This window comes from Carettochelys insculpta, chromosome 3 (genome assembly GCF_033958435.1).
Source record: "Carettochelys insculpta isolate YL-2023 chromosome 3, ASM3395843v1, whole genome shotgun sequence".
Classification (NCBI taxonomy): Eukaryota; Metazoa; Chordata; order Testudines; family Carettochelyidae; genus Carettochelys; species Carettochelys insculpta.
This window is the reverse complement of record NC_134139.1, coordinates 56,723,981-56,746,398: the sequence shown is the minus strand read 5'-3', so window position 1 is coordinate 56,746,398 and position 22,418 is coordinate 56,723,981. Positions and strand designations below refer to the sequence as shown.

Genomic DNA, 22,418 nt, shown 5'->3' with positions numbered 1-22,418 from the left:
GCAGTTTAGCTAGCTCCTTTCCCCACCCACAAAACACATAGCTCATAGGATACCTAGGCCAAGGACTTCCATACAGAAGGCAAAGGGAAGAAGCTGATACATCCCGTTTTGTGACATCAGCTGATTGACAAATCTGGATTCTGTCCTCATGTGTAAATGGAAGAAAAGAGCTCTTTCCTCCTGACTGAATTTTCAGGTTGCCTCTATTTTCTTCCCCAAAAGAGACTGATCTTCGAGTATCAGTTTGTCAGCCTAGTTGTATGATCTTCAGTCTGACCTGCCTTTTATAAATGTCATACGCAGTCTTAATTTAATAGACTTGTTTGGAGTTTAATAGGTATTTTTAGATCCCATGATGTTTATTGTACAGTTGCTTATGAAAACAATATTCTATGTATTCCATTAGACACTTGCACAGAGCTTCTGACATTGGGATAATAGGCAAAGACCATAATTCAAACGAAAAGCAGGAGGGGAGTTCATAATGAAATGCTCAACAAAATTAAAATAGTCTGTGCAGGTCAAAACTAAGTAGTCTTAAACAACCTATTCATTAAGCAATCTAATGGCTTTCTTCAGGCTTTTTAATTATATTAATTAAGCACTGCTGTCTGTCTAGACATCAGATTGCTTTGAGCTAAGTGTCTATGCAACAGCAAAAAGAGCTTCTAAGATTCCTGCTTTGGTCTGTTTGTTGCAGAGTACCGGAGCCTTACGGTCTTTTGACCTTTAGCACCTGGTGCTTGTAAGTGACAGAGTGTTTGAAAATGAATTTCCCATGCCCCAATCCTTCACCTTTCCTGAACAGCAGAATAGTTAGTACTTAACTAGTGATCTGCCAGGCCTTTCAACTGTAGTCTTCACAAGAGATAATTAACAGATAATATAAGAGGAGTGGACAAGTCCTTCCTTGTTTACTAAATTGGCTGGAAAAAAAGCATCAACGGTGTTCCCCTTTAGGAGAACAAAGTGATGGTTTAGTAGTTGGAACAAGTTTTAAAATGTTCACATGAATTATATAAAGTTTCCATGTAAAGCTTTCAGAAGTACATGCAAAGCAAGAAAACATGTCAGTTTAAAAAGGAATGTAGTGGGATTTTGTTTTTAGCTGAATTTATTGTCTTGTTTTCACTTTGGAGTTAGCTAGTAACAAGGTTCTATTTCAAAACAATACTAGATAGTTTGGAGATGGGGGAGAAACTCAGCACAATAAATGTGTGTCTGCCTTTCAGTACTCTCATGGAGAAGCTATTTGCAGGGGCTGGGTATGTTGCTAGTACTCTGATTTTTTTTTTTAATATGTGAGATAAGGAAGATGGGCTTCAAAAAGCACCTGGCAGATAACCACAGTTCTCTGTATCTAACCCCTGTGCCAGCATTTGGTCATGCTGCCGCCTTCTAGCAGCAATTAATTTAACAGTTGTCTCAAATGTTTTTCAGTGAAGCAAAAGTACTTGAACAGCGAAGGAGGTATCAAAAAATTCAATAGTGTGCGCCAGAGGAAACAGTATGACAATGTCTACGCCACGGGGACTGTACCAGCATAGCTCTAGCACTGTAGGTGTGCCACCATAATCCTGTAGTGTAGATGCAGCCTATGCTGATGGAAGGGCTATTTTTCCTCATCAGTATGAGAACTCCACCTCCCTCTAGCATGGGTAGGTAGACTGAGGGAAGCATTCTTCTGTTAACCTAGTCGCGTCTACACTGGTGTTAGGTTGGCATATCTAAATTGGTCAGGGAAATAGATTTTTTCAAACATTGTGCGGCACTTCTGTGCCCTCCCAGATTTAAGGCGCAGACCAGACCGAAGTGTGAGCCTCCTGAGCGTAAATGGCTTAATTTTATTATAACAATAACAGCAGTATAAGATTTCTCCCTACCACCCTTGTTAAATAAATACCACTTTATCAGTATTTATGGTGTTCATGCTACAAGTTGCCCTGGTGCATCGTGCAACAATCAGTGTGGTTTTTTTTGTGCTGGTACTTACTCCATACTGAGTACCGGCACCTCAGCAGTCCAAGCAGCAGGATTGGCTGGCTCTGGGGGGGAGCCAGCTGAGGACCAGCTCCTCTCTTTTTATTTTATTTATTTTTAAAAAAGCACTGTGGGAAAAATACACGTTTTTACATGCAGAAATCCAGGGTTTACTGGAATCATAGGAATCATTCTTTGACATTATAGAATGTATTTAAACCTATGCTACAGAAATAACACTGGTTATGATAACAGTACCATCATTGCTCTTGCATGAAGGAGTAGGTGAATGTACTGTTAAACAGTCTATACTTTTAGATAAATCATAGAATCATAGAACACTAGGACTGGAAGGGACCTCGAGAGGCCATCAAGTCCAGCCCCCTGCCCCAATGGCAGGACCAAGTACTGTCTAAACCATCCCTGATAGACATCTATCTAACCTGTTCTTAAATATCTACAGCGATGGAGATTCCACAACCTCCCTTGGCAATTTATTCCACTGTTTGAGCGCCCTGACAGTTAGGAACTTCTTCCTAATGTACAACCTAAACCTCCCTTGCTGCGGTTGAAGCCCGTTGCCTCTTGTTCTATCCTGAGAGGCCAAGAAGATGGATGAAACACTTTTTGAGAGAAGTTCCGTGGCACCTTATAGACTAACGGATATATTGGAGCATAAGCTTTCGTGGGCAAAGACCCAGTTTGTTAATTGCATCTGATGAAGTGGGTCTTTGCCCACAAAAGCTGATGATCGAATATATCTGTTAGTCTATAAGGTGCCACAGAACTTCACGTTATTTTTGCAGATACAGACTAAAACTGCTACCCTCTGATATTTTTTGAGAGCATGCCTGACATGATTTACTTAGCTGAATATATACATGTAATATGAATTACCCTGGAAACGAAACTTGTTCATTTTGTTTCTAATCTGGAGTTGCAATGTGTGTTAGAGGGTCATAAAAAAATAAACTGTAGGTATTACATGGAACTTCTAATAAGTTGCTCATTATGCCAGTTAAGGGAGATAGCAAACGTTGACATTAAGGTGTAGGTGTCTTGTCACTCATACTATGAATGCTCACCTTTTACATCTTTGTATCGGTTAAAGGAATAAACTGTTCATTGTTCTTCATGGACGCAATTTAAGTCATTAGTTATTTCAGTGTGCAAACTTTGGAAAATCTGAAAACATAAAATTCTTCAAATCTGCTGCATAGATTTTTCCACTGTGGTGCCTTTTTTATTACACAGTTTGTCTGCCTTCCTCACAGCTATCAAACAAGCAGTCCTCTGTCTTGGGCATGTATGATTAAAGAAAAATGAAAACTATGCAAACAATTTAAGACCTATTTTTGCTTTGAGAAAATGGTAGTTATTACCAGAACTATATAAAAGTGTCTCAAACTGGAAAGTTCAAGGGACAGTAATAAAAATCTGTAGCATCTTTTACTGGAGTACCTCAGAGCTCTTTACAAACAACTTACATCTTACAAGACACCTTTTTTAGGTAACAACCTACCTGTAAACAATAAAGTAAGTGAACTGGAGGCACTAAGACCTAGATCCCAAAAGGTGTTTAGGCTCTGAACTGCCATTGATTTCAGTGAGAGTGAAGCTCCTAAACACATTCAGAAATCTGAGACTGAGGGCTTGGTTGTGAAATCCCTATTCATGTGCAGTACCTTGTCAAGTAATCCTATTGAATGCAGGGAGAGAACTCCAAGATTAAGGTGCTAGTCACTGTCACTATATCTACACTACAGTGATCCTTCAAAAGAAGTTCTTCCGGAAGATCTCCACTGAACAACATTCTTTCAAAAGAACACATCCACACACAAAAAAGCAGATTGAAAAAATCCATCTGCTCTTTTGGTAGAGAGCGTCCACACAGCCCCTGCTCTTTCAAAAGAACAGGCTGGGGATTGAAAAATCTGGTGCTGTGAAAAAGGTGCTCTTTCTCATCTGGGAGAGGAGGAGGGCCACGGGAAAAAAAGTGCTGCATTCTTCCAATCTACTATCTAAAGAAAGCATTTTCTGTGCAGACATTCCATGGGATTTTTAGAAAGAGCCACAGCTTTTTTGGAAAAAATCGCCAGTGTAGACAGAGCCTGCGAGTCAGGATATGATGATCTGTCCCTAAATTATTTCCACATTTTCTCATAGCATATCAGTAGTAGAGCTGTGAACACAATCTACACTTCCCTTCTCCCAGTCCCATATACTAACTAGCTGACCACAGAATCCTGGTTTAGCTAATGCCACCTCTTAGCAGTGTTATGGAATTTTGCAGATAGGAAAATAACAATTTTGGTGATTAGACTGTGGACTCTCATTTGAGTTTGTTTTTTGTGATTCAGTGTGCAGGCTTCTGGTTGCCTTTTATAAAACTGCAAAGATTTCATGATGTTGAGAGAAGAATCTTTAGAAACAACGACCCAATAATCTTCTTTCTCACATTTTCAGTCCTTCCTGGCATAGCCCTTAAGAGAGTGTGTCTGCAGAATTTTTATGTTTATAATTTAAAAGTACGTTGTATGGCTAGTTGAACCCAATGACTGTTTTTGTGCTTTTTTTTTTTTTATTTTTCTGGTATCTTTTTTTTTATTATGCTGCCCAAAACTGATTGCATTAATCCTGTTCTGTTTATCAAGTAATCTAGTTCTTTTTATTCTTTTCCATACATAAAATATTGAACCATTGAAATTTTTACCAACTCCAGAATTTTTTCTGACTTGGCTCTTAATAGGCAAACCAGATTCAAATAATGATTTTCTTCTCAGGAATTTGAGTGTATGATGTCTGAACAAGATGAGTGAATTTAATAGGCAAAGTTAGCAATTGATTAGAGATGAGCTCCCCCTTGTCCAAAAAGTAGGTGTATGCATTTGTTTTAGTGCTGCTGTTGAATATGCATTGTTATGTGCTGCCAATTTAAAAAAAAAAAAGATAGTGATGTTGTAACTGGTTCTAAAAATTCAAACATCAGACTAGCTCTGTGGGATGACAATGAAAGTCCTAAATAGAAACAGCTTGGTTAAGCTGTCCTGAACTGACTTCTTGTACAAATTGTTTGTATGCATTTTTATACCGTAATGGTTACATGACTGTACATGATATTCACTTTATATAATGTGAAGAATCCAAAATGGCTTTCAAAGATTTATTTTCATTACATGGATGTGAACTTATGTAAAAATTCCCATACAGATGTGGATTACCACCATTCTGACTGACAGCAGGGATTGAACCTGTGCTTAAAAAGCATGCGTTCCAACAGTTTGAGATAAAGATCTAGACTCAGTAGTTGGGTTATAAGTGCAGGTCTACACAAGGGGGCAAAGTCAAACTAAGTTACGCAACTCCAGCTACATGAATAGTGTAGCTGGAGTCATTGTAACTCAACTTATCGGGGCTGTCCCGCTGTGGGGAGTCAGTGGGACTTCCATTACTCTTAGCAACTCTGTGGGGAGTCAACAGGACCACAAGCAGTGGTTGCTTTAGCACATCCTTACTAGACCCGCTAAATCGACCTCCAGGAGATGGATCTCCAGTGCGTCAATCTATTGGTTTATGTGTAGGCAAGCCCTAAATGTCTGTCATCCTCTGGATCTAACCCAAAGGGTGGGTTACAGTTACATTGTAGTTAATACAATAGAACCCCCGAGGTATGCACACTCGAGTTGCACATATCTCGAGTTAATGCGACTCTGAGTGGTGGTAGCGCTGGTCAGTTTCCCAGCCCCATCAATGGCGGCAGGCAACTGGGCTGCCACCAGTGACGAGAGGTTTCCCCACTCCTGTCAGGGGCAGCAGTTGCCCCTGTCAGTGGCGGCAGCTGAGAGTTAAACTCTCAGCTGCTGCCCCTGACAAGAGCAGGGAGACTGACCAGGGCAGCTGCCCTGGTCAGTTTCTGGCTGTGCAGGCAGTGGGGAGCCACAAAACTGACCGGAACTGCTGCCCTCATCAGTTTCCTGGCTCCCCTGAGTTGTGCATGAAGTTTGACTTACATGGGCCGTGGAAGTTTGGGGTGGCAGGGAGGGGGGTCTACTGTTTTGCAATAAAAGGTTATGTGAATAGTTTTGAGTACAAGCTTGCTTCCAGGGCTGGCTGCTATGAGTTTGCCTCCAGTGCACAGTCTCATGACTAGACACATATATAGGATTATAAAATCTGTAAGGTAAAATTTTATCCTCAAATACTGATATGTAAATACAACAGATTTTAACTGGATCTATGCTTGTGTGTTTATGTCAGAATATAGCTTTAAAGGCTCTGATTTTACAAAACATTCAAGCACATGCTTAAGTCCATTCTTATTCAGCAGATCACTCAAGTACAAGCTTAACTTGAAGCATATAAGTGGTTTGTTGAATTAGGGACAACATTTTTGGAGTAAAGCCAGAGTATGTTTAAAGAAGATTTAATGATACTAAAAGGTAATGTTTCCCATCCCTATAATGTCTAGACAATTCAGCAATTTGGAAGCAATTCTAATAAATAGGCAACAATCTTCAAAAAGACTTGGATCAAAGTTTACCACGCCTGCAGGTCTGTGCAATAACTAGAACTGAACCTTTTGGCAAGTCCTTGCGTCTGCATGAGAAGGAATGCTGAAGCAGGTACTAGATGAAGTTTTAATACATGGAAAATCTGTGGCTTCCTAATTAGAGTCAAACTTATACCTACTTCATTTGTGTCAGTTGAGCATGAAATAAAATAGTGTAAAACCTTTTGTTTAGGAATACATCTATTATAAAGTGTGTGCTCTTTATCTCTTATCTTCTCTAGTGTCATTTGATTTTTTTTTTCCCCACGTGAGTGTATTGTTTTATTGGGTCTTATTCATTTCCTGTCCATCAGAGACATACAACATGTGACTCTGACCTTTCATTGCTACATTAAACTGGGGAATATAATACCAGATTAGTTTTTTAATATGTATATTTATATAACTAAAATGTTTGCAAGGAAGTAACTGTGCCAAAAAAGCTGCTGAAAACTATTCTAGTAATCATTAAAGTCTCAGGACAGATCTGTTAATTTCAATGTAATTATAAAGAAAAGAAGGAAGGCAAATGTCTTGTGATTGATGGAGGATCATGAAATAATTTTAGTCTGCTCCAAATTAGTTGTTGGCTTCCTTTCAAATAATGATTCATGATGGCATTATAAAAACCTTCTTTATTGCTTTCTAGATCAGTTCAAAACTTTTGTTTGTCTTGTAAAGCAATGTATAACTGTTTTTTGTGCCGTGCACATGAAAGGAATATATAAACTTCATTTCAGTTTTAGGGAGAAGAAATTACTTTGCACTAAATTTATAAACTCTGTCTTTTGAGATTATCACTACAGATATGATGACCCATGATGATACATCTTTAGCATGTTGCTTGAAGTGTTCTTATTTGTTTTGGATGTAAGAATTGTCTTTAAAAATTGTTGCCCTGTTTGGAATATTTTTAATGTGACATACTGTAACTCAGAATATATTTTGAGAGAGCTAGGCTCTATAGTGAGAGGGAGATAAAGGAAAAATAAAATCCTTTGTGTATGGGGTTTTGTGCATTAGCACCCATAATATCCTGGGTGGCTTCCATAGAGAAAAGGCAGACTGGCTCTTCTTCAAGTGCTTGCTCCTGTCTGTTCAAGTTAGGTGCATGTGAGCCACATGCAAGGCTCTAGGAGAGTTTTACCCTTGCTGCTACCTGTTGGGTCAGCTGTGGAGCCCCCTGGAATGGTACCATTGTGGAGCTGTATGTATGACCCTGCCGACCTGACCACCCTACCTCAGTCCTTCTCACCACCACTGTAGGCTGTTGGAACTGTGGCTGAATGCTCTGTTGCTACTCCAGGATTCCCTAGCTCTTTGTTGCGTGAATAGTTGTAAATAGACTAGATGTATCAGGATATAACTCTCTTTCCTGGTGTAGATCAGGGATATTCTGTCTTGCTCCGACATCACTTACTCCATGTGTTAGCCTGGAGTACCAGGATCGACTGCCAAACCCAGAGAGAGCGATTTTTGCCGTGTCTTCACACACAGCAAAATCGATCCTCAAAGGATGTACCATGGTGTGCTGACCGCCCCATAAGTATAGACATAACCTCAAAATAACTGGTTTTTCTAGTTAGGCAGTCAGCAGCTGGGGAAGGATTTTTCTTCTTGCCTCAGATCCCCTCCAGAGATTGGGTCATGAAAAAGTCCCAGGGCTTCAAACAGTGTAGCTCCTGCTTGACGTCTATGCTAACGAACAACCCCCTTGCCCCAACTCACTGTTTGGGGGAAGATCATCAGGCTGATAAGTGCCGAATTTGGAAGACTTTTTAAGCCCTGGGTTTGCAAGGAGCATGACTTTCATCTCTATCAGCTCCTCTTGGAGTTGGCACTTCAACCTCCACAGCAGGAGACCTCACTGGGTTCTTTGGTGCGTGGTGTGCCGTTTTAGACCCCAGACCCAGTGTTGAAGGAAGATTTTTCTCAGCATTGGCAGTTCGCAAGGCCTCTGGCCCAGCACCACTCCCACTCTCTGGCACATGCCTCAAAGAGTCCTAAGTCATTGGCACTGGTTCTCTTGGCTCTAGCAGCCTTAACGCAGGCAGCATCTGAAAGCTCCAGAGCGCATGACTCCAAAGCCTTGGCATCTTGCACACGGAGCCTCATTCTCCTCAACTTGCATAGATGAGATCCAGTGCTGGTCAACTCTTCATCCATGCCACATACATACCAGATAGTAACAGAGAGACAGCCATGGTAGTCTATATGCTATCAAAACAAAAAAGCAGAAAAGTAGCACCATAAATACCATACATAGCACATACATGCCAGGTTGTGCAGGGACTCATTGAGATGATGCACTCCCTGATACAGACTGAACCCTCTGTCCCTCAGCATGTCTCCAGGGGCAAGCCTGCCTTACTGGGTCTGCCCATTCTGTCCCAAGTGCCCGGCCACTTGGGCTACGTCTACACTACAGTGATAGTTCGAAAGAAGCCGTTCTGGAAGATCTCTTCCAAAAAAGTTTCTTTTGAAAGAGTGCATCCACACACAAAAAAAGCAGATCAAAAAATCGATCTGCTCTTTCAATAGAGGGCATCCACATAGCCCCCGCTCTTTTGAAAGAGCAGGCCAGGGATCAAAAAATCCAGCACCATGAGAACTGCTCTTTTGAAAGAATGGCCTCTGGAGCATCCACGCACATTTTTTCCCAAAAGACTCTTTCAGAAAAAGGTGCTATTCCTTATCTGTAAGAGGAAGAGTGCTTCCAGAAAAAGTGCTGAGTTCTTTTGATTTCAGATTGAAAGGAGTGCATTTTGTGTGTAAACGCTCCGCAGGTTCTTTGACAAAAGGCCCAGTTTCTTTGAAAGAACTTACTATTGTGGACCCAACCTTGGAGTTCTGACACAGCTATTTGTGGCACCAGTCATACTTGCAGCACCACCCTCTGTCACAATCCACACACAGCCACTCCCGTTCAAGGACCTCTGTAGTGGTCAGCTCTGACTCCAGGTCTTTTGATACACTGTCCACTGCACTGATGCTCAGCACTGCATCGCTTTGAGATGGCATCCTTCCCAGCACTGCTCCAGTTCAGGCTCTTCCACCCGTCATCTTGGTCCTGATGGCCAGCAGTCTGGTCTACGTTCCTTGAACCATGTGGGTGCTCCTTGGCACCGTTCCTGCTCAGCACACAGGTTCCACGCTCCATGCCACTCTTGCTTGACTCACTAGTCTCGCTTGGTCCCAGCACCCATTTTCTCCAGCATACCAGTCCCTCTCAACGCATTGATCCCACTCCCGCCACCAGTCTCGTTTGGCACGCTGTTCTTTTCCTGTTCCCAGCACCTGTGCTGCTCTCCAGACCAGTTCTTGTCTCCACGCTGGTCTCGCCACTTCGGGGTGCCACAGCCAACCCAACAGGTTGTAGCTAAGGTAAAACTTACAGACAGTTGTTGAATAACTTGAATAGATATGAGCAACACATCTCAAAGAATAACAGTTACAAGGGTAAGTAAGTGGTTTTTTTCTGTCCCAACATGTTCACCATCTAAAGTGCAGGCAAACAGACTGTAGACTAGGGAAAGGCACACAACCTCCCAATAGAATGTGTGGAGGTGATAGTTGGTTTCTTTTAAGGGAGCTTGGGGGCAATGCAGAAAGGTTAATTATTTTAGGGATGTCAGTAGAAATCAGATGTCACCATGACAAAAATGAGTCTCCTGGAGGAGCTTAAAGAGAGAGATGGAGACCTTACAAATAAATTCAGGAAGGATTTTCTGTCCATATGGAACAGCATCTATGAAAGTTTGTAGCACTTATATAAGAATTAGATTTAAAAGTAGTCTATGGTGTGTCTATTTCTGAACATTATACCAGCTTGAATTCTAGAAATAGTATCTAATTCTACTATGATAATAAATATCCAGCTCAAATTAGGTATGTACAAAACTGGCGCTTACCCTTTCATTCACCTCTTCACACATCTGTTTGCCCGTCAGAAACCTATTTTCCTGCTTAACCAATCTTCACGTCATGCCATCAACTGAAAACTCATAATTAGTAGCTGTCTAAAGTGGCTTTGGTGTTTCAAAGTGGGTCAGTTAACTGCCAGATGAATTTAGTGTAGGTTCCCTACCAGAAAGACTTTGGTGGAGTTCTGCCATGGATTTCATTAAGGTCAGTATTTTTCCCAATGTATTTGCTTTGCTAACTCACAAGAGTGCAAGTTTCCTTGGCAAAATCATCAGATATCTCAAGCAGTAGAGAGTGAGTGTAGCTTTTCTTGTTTGTTCTCTTATTTCCACTTCCTTTTCTTGAAGAGACAGACATTTTAGTTGCTTACGTTTACTGTGAGCATAGGGCAAGAGATCCCGAACAATTTGAGGTGTGGGATAGAATACAAGCAAAACATGAGACCCCTTCGGTCTGGCTGTCTGTTATAAAAATATGTGTATTTTAGTCATAGATGTAATGAAATTTTCATTTTTGGCCTCTTCACTACCAAGACTTGCATCCATGCATAACTTAATGCATGTGAACTGTCTCATTTAAGTAATAATTCATAAGCCTAGGGTATTTAGATATGTGTAAGTCTTTGCAAGATCACATGTTAGACTGTGATAAGATGAGTGGTTGGTTAGTATTATTGTAAAACCCTTATCATTCTAATGACATGAAAAAGAGAGAAACAAAAGTATTCTGGATTCCTGCTTGAAAATGTATATTGAAGTTGACCAGACCTTTCTCTGCAGTGCTAAAGGGAAAACAAACATAGTTTATAAAATAAAGAATTCTGCATCTTCAGAATTTGTACAGCGTTGACGCAAAGATTTCTGCTGTTGTGTACGACTGCCAGTTCTCTCTGTCTAAATAAGTAAAGCTAAACCCAAAACAAGGATTCAAACACCATGTGGCTAAACCGTTTCAAGGGCCAGTCAGGGAGTGGATTCTTTCAACTTAACAAAAAAGTAAATCAAGATGGTTTTGTAAAACATTTTGGGGGTAACTTAATCTAATCATCTGGATTTGTTGGTTGAGTTGTTGTTCAGCCTTTTAAAATGCTAGTTTAAATGAACAGCTATTGAATTACAAATGAACTACTTAAAACTATGGTTCTAATTGTCAACAGTATGCTGAAAGCGCATTATTTTTCTGCTAGGGATGTAGCTTCTGTTGTACATCTTCCTTCAGGATTTACATTATGATGTAGATATAGTTCTATTTTGCAGGGTTTAGCTTATAGTCAATGTACTAGACTCTAGGAAGCTGTTTTATCACTTCATGTAACCAGATCTGTCACCAAGGAGAGAACTTCCCTTGAGCTGAGGAAAATGCCAGTAGTAACTTCTTCATAATCCTTGAACAGCGAAGTCTTAATACTGATAAGTCTTTCAGTAAATACAGTTGTTGTAACTTAATATTTTTGACTCCTTACAAGTGAGATTGAGAACAAAGTGGCGTACAGTGATGCAAGTTCAGGCATTAGGATAATGGAGGTGAGGGACTTATTCAGTAAAGTGCACGTGGCCTTCAGCCTTAGGCGACATCTACATTACAACATAAATTCAATTTTTAACAAAATCAATTTTTAACCACGTTCTTATTAATTGAAATTTGTGTCCCCAAAACTTCTTGAAACTCAATCAACCGTTTTTCTGCATGGAGTTTCCACATCCCCATTGCCCTATGCAAGTTTGACAGCATTCCTGCAAACCTGCCCGGCTTCCCTGTGCCGCGTGTCCTCTGAGGATGTTAGCACAGCTGCCCGCCAGTACACCATCAGCACTGTCCATCCCCACCTGGTTCTGTCAGCTGCGAGTCTGCTGCAAATAGTGGTGGACAGCTTTGCCTTCAGCCCTCCCCCAAGCCCGCCTGGGTTCCCTGTGCCATGCGTCCTCTGTGGCCATTGGCGTAGCAGCGGGCAGCTGTGCTATCAGCCCTGTCCACCCTTGCCTGGTTCCATCAGCTGCACATCTGGACCTTTATATGTGCAGGCCTGGGCACTGCAGAATTCAAATTCAAATTCTAATTTAATCAAAAATTCTGAGGCTTCCTGTATCTTCTTCCTGCGCACCTGGATGGAGAGCAGTGGAGAAGGCAGCGTAGCTTTGTGGGACACATATGGGACATTTCTAGAGGCTCGTAAATTCAGGTATAAGACATGGCACTTCCACACTAGCCTTTATTTGAAATTTTAAATTTGAAATTGACGGTATACTGATCTGGTAATATTGAAATTTTGTTATTGGCATTAGGGCTCACTAATTTGAGCCAATGGTATTTACAGTGAAGATAGTGATGTCTTAATATAGAGCTGGCTCCTTTCAATTCCATTTTATCTCGTAGTGTAGGTGCAGCCCTAGTCACAGAAAGTGGAGCAGGAGAAGACCTATTGAATTGTCTTATTTCTGGGTTGTTAAACTGTCTCTGGTGGTGGACGCCATCTTATTAGAGTGATTCTTATGGCTCACCTTCTCACCTATTTGTTTTCAGGTGGACTGTCTTCCATCTTATTGGTGATAACTTAATGTCCTTGTGGCAATTGCTGCTATTGTTTGTTGAAAATATTGAATGTATTTTCAACTGTTAGTGTAATTTAGCAGCTGAAACCAAGGAGACCAGCCAAGAGTCTGTGAATTACAGATTGGAAGCCATTATGGTAGATGTTATCCTGCCAGTATAGAATTGGCCTGTTCAATGTGATATCCTGTGTTTTGTCTAGACTGAAGTGTCTCAAGTGATGAGGTGCTTAGGATTCCATTGTTTACTACTGGGCCTGCATAAATAAAAAATGATTTGACATTCATGTTAGGAAGAAAAGGGGATTCCATTACTTACTCTCCTCTAGTTGTCTTATATGACAGTGGGTGAATGATTTTACTTGTCTCTGAGTTCCCCACTGGTGATATAGAAATAACACTTCCTAGCTTAACACACATATTAAAGAGAAAGCCATAAGTACTTGGGAGATGTTCATGAGATTTCAATTATAGGGGCATCTGAGATCCTAAATACACAGATACGTGTTCTGCACAGCTTAAACAACAATTTTAACTGTTGTTTCACCTCAGTTATGTGGTGTGGCATAAAGTCACTTGATATTTCTCAGTGGCTAAAATTACTTCAAGGCTAACTTTTTATATATTAAGCCCTTTTAGATATGTAAATTTCTGCATTTAGTTTGTACAGTAGTACATAGGAGTTTTAATTGCAGAACAGGCCTTTGTTGTATTAAGTAATGTCAAAAATATAGTGGAACTCATATTCTTGACTCATCCCTCTCTAAAATTCGCCAGAAATAACTAGATGCCAGTTCTCTAAATTTGTGTGACACTTATGACTAAAGTATAAAGCAGCATTGTTTTAACACCTTTTAGAAACGTCATTGTAGGAAACAGTCACTATGTGTAGGTTTGTTGACAAAAATTCTTGTCGGAAGATATTTTGCAACAAAACTTCTGTCGGCAGATCACGTTCAGGCATCAAAATGGATTGAAAGAGCAATCCACTCTGTCAACAGAGAGTGGACAGACTGCCTGGCTGCTCTACCAACAAAACAGCCACCCAAAAGCACAGCAGACAAGGTCACAGGTCACCATTGCCTTCCCAGAGCCCTGGCGAGATGCTTCCTTAAAGGCCCCCTCCCCGCCAGACATCTGTTCCCTGCCTATTCTGCAGGGTTGCCTACCTCCTTGAGGGACAGCATAGCAAAAGCAGGGCTTCCACTATTTCTAGGAGGGACAGCTCATTCCAGGGAGACATGTTGCAAGAGCAGCCCCCAGGCTTGCGCTGGCCCCACACAGTGGTGCTTCAATGCCTGCTGCACCGCCTGATGGCCATCGTCCTTTTTGTCCTCTTCCTCCTAAAGGAAGAGACCACCTGCAAGGCCCTCACCATGGCTGCAGGATAGTCATACCTGTGCCTGCCCCCACCTCCCCCAGGTATAGTGAAAGTAAATACAAATAAATACAGCAAATACAGTATTAAGTTTACAGTGTACAATAGTACAATTGTTGGTATATAAAGTACTGTGCATACATGTTTCTTAATATCTAATCCTGTTTTTCTTTAGTGTTATGCATTGCTGGGTATAACTCTCTATTATCCAGAATATTTGAATATCCAGTAGCCTCTTGGTCCTGGGACTGCCGGACGTGAAAGCGTTTACTGTATATTATGAACTGGGTGTGAGTAAGTAAACAAGCTTAAACAACAGGAAGTCCCGTGGCACCTTATAGACTAACAGATATTTTGGAGCATAAGCTTTTGTGGGCAAGACCCGCTTTGTAAGATGCATAAGTGGGGGTTCCAGTGGAGGATCTAAATATATAGGCTCATGAAAAGGAGGGAGTCCCAGTCAAGAGGAGGGCCAGAGTTGGCAGGGTCAGTTCAATCATGGAGGATGTGGCTCATCATCAGCAGGTAATGTGGAGCTGTAAACAAGCTTAAAAGGCCAGATTTTACTCCTGGTGAAAGGGTAATGGTGGGGTGCCACAGGATTCCATACCACAATTGGGCTGGGTCTACACGTGCCCCTTCCTTTTGAAAGGGGCATATTAATGAGCAGGTTTGAAAGATGCTAATGAGGCACTGCAATTAATATGCAGCGCCTCATTAGCATAATGGCGTCCGCGGCAATTCGAAAGTGCGGCTTTTCAAATCGCGCGCCACCCATGGAGTCGGGACCTTCCGAAGGGATGCCCCTAGTTTTCGAAAGCCCTTCTTTTGCAGCTTTCAAAAACTGGGGGGGGTCCTTTCGGAAGGTCCCATCTTGAGAGAAAATCTGAAAAAGTCTGCAAATTAATGAGTGATCTAGAGAATGGGATTTGGGAACTTCTGTTCACTCTTTCTAATTATACATTTACAAGGGGACATACAATTAAATTAAGAGTGGCATATTTGAGACTGATAAAGGGAATTACTTTTTCCACATAATGCACTACTAGCCTATAAAATTAGTTACCACAAGATAACATTTGAAAAGGTCAAGAACTTAGCAGGATTTGGAAAAGGTTTAAATACTTACAACATGGGCAATGAGAAGATCTACAGTTACAATAGAACTTTTTTTTTTTTAACAAAATTGGAAGAACTGACTATGCCTATAGTAGGTTGTGTTTTGAAATGAGTTTAGCTAATCAGTTTTAAACATTGGTATAGAAAGGGCAAGGCACACTTTTAAAAACCCTGGCAGGCCATTTATCAACCCAGCTAGCATATTTTCAGACACTATTTGCACTTTCTATGCTTGGTGGAAAGTCATCTTTAAAGTGAAAATTTATTAGCTAAACAGGTTTCAAACCACTACCTATTTTGCTAGCTTTCCTGTGGCCTTGTGGGTTGGGTAATCCACACCAGCTTTCTGTACCAATTCTACCACTTCTTATAGCATCTAGAGTTTGGTTAATATCTGTTAGCCAAGTACATTTCAAAACACAACCTACTACAGACATAGCCAGTTCTTATGTTCCAGTCTGTGGGTAAAAATGGTTTCCTTATTAAGTTTCTCCCAACCTAAGAGTGCAATGGGGAGGGCTAAGGGAAAAGTTCTGTATAATACTAAGGAGCACCACTTGTCCTTAAACACATTTAGGTTTCTTGCAGTTTTTTCCCTCTAATGCACTTCTGGCCAAAGAACCAAAGAGACTGCTAAAACCACCAAACCATGCATAACTTTTATTGATGAGCATTACATTCAATTAGCACAGTTCCATATTGATCCATCTTGCTTTTAGTAAGGCTTCTGACACAATCCCAAACGACATTTTTATGAACAAATTGGGCATATGTGGTCTAGATGAAATTACTATAAGGTGGGTACATACATAACTGGCTGAAAGACTGTAATCAGAGTAGTGATCAGTGGGTCACTCTCAAACTGAGAGGACGTAGGTAGTGGGGGTGCCTCAGAGGTCTGTCCTGGTCCAGCTGGAGAATCTTCACCACTGTATGTTTTTAAAACCAGTTTTGACCACTACCGATCAGGGATGCTCTTTGAATATTTGCTATTGCCTCAGCACCTGGTGTTGAACTAGATGATCTATTGAGCCTACATTTCTCTGATTCTGTAGTGAGGCACGTGCTTATGCAAGAAAACAACAGGTGATGTTACTAATACTTTGGGTATAGTCAAAGGCTAAGAATTGGGGGCCAAATTGTCTGTCTGTCTCTCTCTCACATCTGTGCAACTCCCTTGATATCTATGGGAATACATAGGTGTAACTAAGAACAGACTTCAGCTCCAGTGTAAAGAATTGAACACAGAATATGGCAGAGCACTGTGCTTCTTGCTGTTTAAAGTAAAAACTAAACTGCTATTCATTGTTACAGAGGGAACCTTTCTAATGTGAACTGATGCATTGTGCTTTTGCTGAGTCAATACATAGCTGGAAACAGCTCTGTGTATGGTAATCCTATGCCTCTAGATGACGCATTAGGGAAGGATGGAATGGGTTACAAAGGCTGTAGCCACCATGGTGGAAGGCTAATAGTAAATTGAGGATGAGTTCGAGCCCACTGCAAGGTCCCCTCTTCAATCTTTTCCATAGTATTTTACGGCAATTTTACTACAGGTTGAACCTCTCTAATCCAGCACCCTTATGACCTGACCAGTGCTGGACAAGAGAATTTGCCAGACTACAGGAGGTCAATATTGTCTAGCACATTGCCAACATTTCCACTGCTTACTGGGCTCTTAGAAGACATTTTAGGGGTAAATTACAGCTAAATAACAGCACAGAACACAGAGCCAGGACTGGTGGCTAGAAGCAAACTTTGTGGGACCACAGGAAACTTGGCCACACCCATGATAAATGGTCATCCAGCTAATTAAAATTATGCTGGATTACAGATGATGCCAGATGAGAGAGGTTCGCCTGTAGTGCTTTGATGCAGCAGTTCAATCCTGCATTGTCCCATCTTAAATACTTTTCTTCTCTTTTCAGCGTTACCCCTGTTGTGCTAAGCACAGAGATATTTTAGCTTTAATTTGAATCTGAATCCTCTCCAGCTAGCTTTCTTGTATGGGTAACTGTTATATGTTCAGTGAAGTTATGACCAAACCCTACAGTTCCCGTTCTTGAAGATTGATGACCTATCTTTTTCTTCACCAAAGCTTCCTTTGGAATATAACAATTACATAAATGGGTTGAATAGAAGTACAGTGCTTTAAAAACTACACACAGTAGGATTAAATAAATAGGAAGGAAAGATCCATTTTGCAGTGTATTTGGTATTTAAGGGCAAAGCAAAAGAGAATTTTTAGTGAAGCTGGTGGGGAAAACTGTTCTTACTGACCTGTATAATAAAGTTATTATAACAGCTGCAAGGTATTGGTTACACTGCTGGAATTCATCCTGGTGTATACAGAAATTTTTTTATGCATGCCTTTTGAAAGAAAACAATTTGATAGCAGGTGTGACCTTTAACCTTCCCAGACTTGAAGGACTTAATCATCATCATTTGTTCAACTCTGAATATTCTTTGTGCAGAGACGCAACAGGAGGAAAATGTGGGTTTGAGAGCATTTGTTTACACAAAAAATATTAATGGGGTTTTTTGTTCCATGTAAAGAAAAATGAATTTTGTCTTTGTTACATTTTGTAAAAAGAGATCACATTATAAACTTAAAATGGAAATGTTCAGTGAGCCCTAATTTTTTTGATAGATGCAAAATGAGCACAGATCACTATCCAGCCTTGTTTAACTAACCAGGCAGCAGATGCTGCTGCATTTCTTCTGGAGAAGTGTCCATAGTATACTGCAGCAATACATTATACCAACCAGACCAGCATCCAGGGTATTTTGAGGACTAGGGAAGAGGTGTGGCCATCATACCTGGATGAACCAGTTAAGGGTTGAGGAGAATTGGACACCAGGGAAACTACGGCAGCATCTCAAGCCTGACACTGGTGGAGTAGCTGGGGAGAGGGGACTCCCTTCTGCTTTTGGACCACCCCAATGGAAACCAGGTTTGAAGTGAGTATTTGTACCTATGGCAGCCACTTAATTATTTTTTCTGCTTTAATGATTAAATTATCTGCTGCTGAAAGTGTAGGCTAGTAGAATTGGTATGAGTCAGGCAAGTGGTTGACAAACTTCTCTTCATAACGCTGCCAACATAGCACAGATCTGCTTGCAACAGCTCATACTGTTCCAGGACCAGACAAATCTCTCATGGTTATCTACTACCGGTTGTGCCAGATAATATCATGGTTTAGTAATTTTTTTTTCATGCATGATCTTATTGATATTATTTGAGGTGGAATCCTGTCCATATTTTGGGGGTACCTTGGGAATGGTCTGCAGAACTTACCAAATTCAGAACACTCAGCCACACTAACTCCTATAAACCAACCATCTGCCAGTTCTTCTAAAAGAGGAAGGATTGTCTTGTACTGAGAGCAGAGAGATCTGGGATCTGTTCCTAACTCTGCAGTGAAATTCCTGTGTGATCTTGGGCAAGTCACTTAGGCATAAGATTTTGAGAGTCCACTAGTTTTGGATGCTATAAATTTTGGCTTTCTCGCCTGACATTTTTCTGGAGGTATTGTATTGATCTCAGTTGAAGTTGAGACTTTTCAGCATCTCTGATTTAAATTTCTCACATTGGACATCCAAACTTAGCGGACACATGATAAATTTGGCCATAAAATCTCTTTTTGAGTTTCTAATCTTTAAATCAGAAATTATGACCCTTCCCTAAGGTGCATGTTTACTCTTTGTGTGATGCTTACATGCTACAACAATGAACACAATAAAGAAACCTATAAATAAAAGTGATGTTCTAGTAGGCCTCTAATGAGGGGGGTGGAAATGATTCCCTATCTCATTTTCCATGGGTAAGTCTTTTTTAACATTCATGTAGTGATTTATAAATTTTCATGCTTTTCAGAGAAAATAAAGACCAAGTGATTGCCTGAAGGAGCTCTCTATAGGCTGGTAGTTTGGGAACTCGATCAGGGTTGTTACATCGAGGCTTTTTAAAAAAAAAAAAAATTGCAGGCACCTAATTGCCAGAGAAATTAATCTACTTTCCAGAGTCCATTGTGAAAGTAGGAAGGTCAGTTACCAGCCTCTGTGGCTGCTGGAGAGGAGAGTGTTCTCTCTTCTTTCCATCCCAAAACTTCCTATCTTCTGCATAGGGAAGGGGCTTCACAGCACCTCTGTGGCCTCCTGACTGGTATAGCTGGGCACTGGGCATTCTGCCATTCTACCATTTCCCTCCAGCTTCCTAGCTGCTAATGCAGAGTCATGTTTGCTAATCTATATTGTCCCATTTATATCCCAGTTAATAGCTCTGCTATGTGTTTCCTCTGCTGCTCAGAGCGTTCTCAAGCAGTAGTACAATTGATGGGATGTCAGTCTGATGGTCGCCCACAGGTTTCAAAAGAGCAGCAGTAAAAGCCAACAACAGTTAAGTCTATTTTCACTCAATTAAATCATCAGAGAACTCTGAAAAGTAGGACCAGCAGCAACAGAGAGGGGGTACTGCAGTCCTCTCTCTCTTTCTCCCTCTCTCTCCAGACCCAGCAAGCCAGCACAGCATTGTTAACCTTGCAAATGCAAAATGCATTTAATATTTGCAACAGCAGTGGATAGAATCTCTCTTTAATTAAGCCAAGGGAAGCTAAAATTCTGCAGAAATTTTGGCTTTTATGCATCAGGAAAAGTTGTTTCACTGTCCAATGGCAGATGGATTTTTCAAGTCCTCCATTACCTCAAGTCTCCCAGTTTGTTCCGCAGCAAATGCACTGAAATTTTCCGTTTTCCCTATAAATTCTGGGAATTACAAGCCACCTGCTCCTTCCATACTGACAAGTCCCATTATTATTTACAAATGTGTGCTCAACATCTTGAAATTGTCACCTTGGGCTTAATCAAAATTTCAGGCTCTACAGAATAAGAGTAGGAAAATAAATGCTTTATTTAAAGTCCTGAAAGCTGAGGGCAATCTACTCTAAAACATCTGTCTACAAGGTTAAATTTTTCTTTTGTTTGAAAGGAATTATGCCTTTTTTAGCCCTATCTTTTCTGTAAAATGAAAAGCTTTTTTATGATTCTCTTGTTTTTCTGACATAGAATTAAATTTAAATGACACAGCAATTTTAATATATCCCCAATATAGAAATTAAGTAGTTAAAAGTTGTTCTCTGTATCATTTAACACCAACCACAAACACTTAGCCATGAGCTTGAAAGATGGATTAGAACCACAGTTTAGTTCATCTAGCATTCTGTTCTTTCGTCTTCACAGTTGATGAATGGAGTGTGTCACTGATGTAGCTCAGTAATAGGTATGCTAATATGTAGCTTATTTTATGCTTGAAAATATATTTTTGATTATTCATTTTTTATCACAGCAGTGCTGTTCAGCATATGTGTCAAATTTTTATATTAAGTTATTCTACATAAGATTATATTGTCTGGTCTAAATGAGGTCTAATTTTTAGGGGCTATTCTACATGCAGGAGATTTTTTTGATTGTGTTTTGTTTTGTTTTGTTGTCAGAATAGCTATATTGATTTAGAAATAGATGTAGTTAAAGCAGTACAAACCCTAGTTTGGACACCATTTTAACTGTACCAAATACTTGTAATGATACAGCTTATTCCCCTGAGCTAGCATTTCACTTAGTATCCCTTTGAGGGACAATAAATCTTGACAAATTGACTTCTTAGTTGCTTCTGCAACAATCAGTGGAGCCTTCAGAAGTTTTGAGCCATTAAAGCTATGCCTTGGAAATTTAACAAACCTGTACTCATTCAGAGAACTAAGAATTGTACTATAAAGGGACTTTTTTGTGCAAAACTGTCTCTTGGCTTCGTCTATCTATGGAAATTAGAAACAGTGTTAAAAATGATTATTGCAAGTTAAACAAAGTTTGTACTTTAACCAAAGCTGAGATTTTTTTTTTAAAGTTACATCTTTGTAACATCTCTTTGTCATGCTGTTAAATCTTTAAGTGAAGTTATGATTTCCCCCGTTTGATGCCATTTTTTTGGTCATCTTAATTATAACTTTTCAAAATAGGAAGCAAACACTAAAGATCTTTACTCTGTGAAATAATTTTTATTGGAAGAAGTGCAAATATTAGCAACCATTGCATCATTTGTGCCTGTTCTCTCTCGTTGCTCAAAATAACTCTAGAAGAGCTAGCTTTCCAGTAAAGAAGTAACACCATCACCATCAGTAGTTGAAATAGATATTCTTTGAATACCTTTCCTTTGGATAATGTTAAGATAGAATATTCCAGTTTAAAATATTTTCTTCACTGGAACTGCACAAGGGAAAAAAAAAAGTATTAGCGTATTTTGTCTACCTTCAATCATTATTTCTTTCTTTTCCCCCTAGGCCAGCCAGACCATTCAAGTTACCAAAAAGGTAAGGTACCATATTAAAAACTTGTGCACGTTCTTTCATGTGTTAAGCAAAACAAAGCAAAGCTGAAATCTTGCATCTTTGGCACCTTATTGTGTTTCATATAAGGTGCTGCGATAGCATGAAAGCGTCTGTTTTGCAAATGACTAAGTTACCCTCTAAAAATAGATGGAAAGACTGATAATGAGGAGACAGGTAGCCCATATTGCCTTCCAGTTCTTTTTCAATTATCTTTTCCTGTGAAAATATGGGTGTGTGTGTGTGTGTACACACAACAAACAGAACCTCCTGATTCCTACCCCAGTAATTATAAAACAGCCTGATTTAAAAGGTTCAGGAAAGAGAATTGTGGTGTTAACCTTTCCTATCCCTACACAAAAATTCAGCATGGGGATAGCCTCTATATAATTGGCAAAGTCATACATTTTACTGGAAGAAATATAATGGCTTACCTACAGTTGTGCATGCACCTGAAGTATTAGAGAACATTTCAAATGAACATATGGTAAAGGAATAGTCCATGTGAAGGACTTGCCCTTAGTGAATAATAGATTGGTTCA

At 40.2% G+C, this 22,418-nt stretch overlaps 1 protein-coding gene across 3 annotated transcripts in view; it reads left to right on the top strand.

Moving 5' to 3' along the window:
- DISP1 (dispatched RND transporter family member 1) overlaps positions 1-22,418 on the top strand; it is a 165,675-nt gene that overhangs the window by 122,319 nt on the left and 20,938 nt on the right. For 2 of the 3 annotated variants that reach the window (XM_074989912.1, XM_074989913.1), the window contains exon 3: positions 21,832-21,861. In XM_074989912.1, coding sequence (XP_074846013.1) covers positions 21,832-21,861 — 30 coding nt within the window. Of the gene's footprint in view, positions 1-18,249; positions 18,458-21,831; positions 21,862-22,418 lie in introns of those variants that run through there. The other variant, XM_074989914.1, reaches the window with a different exon arrangement.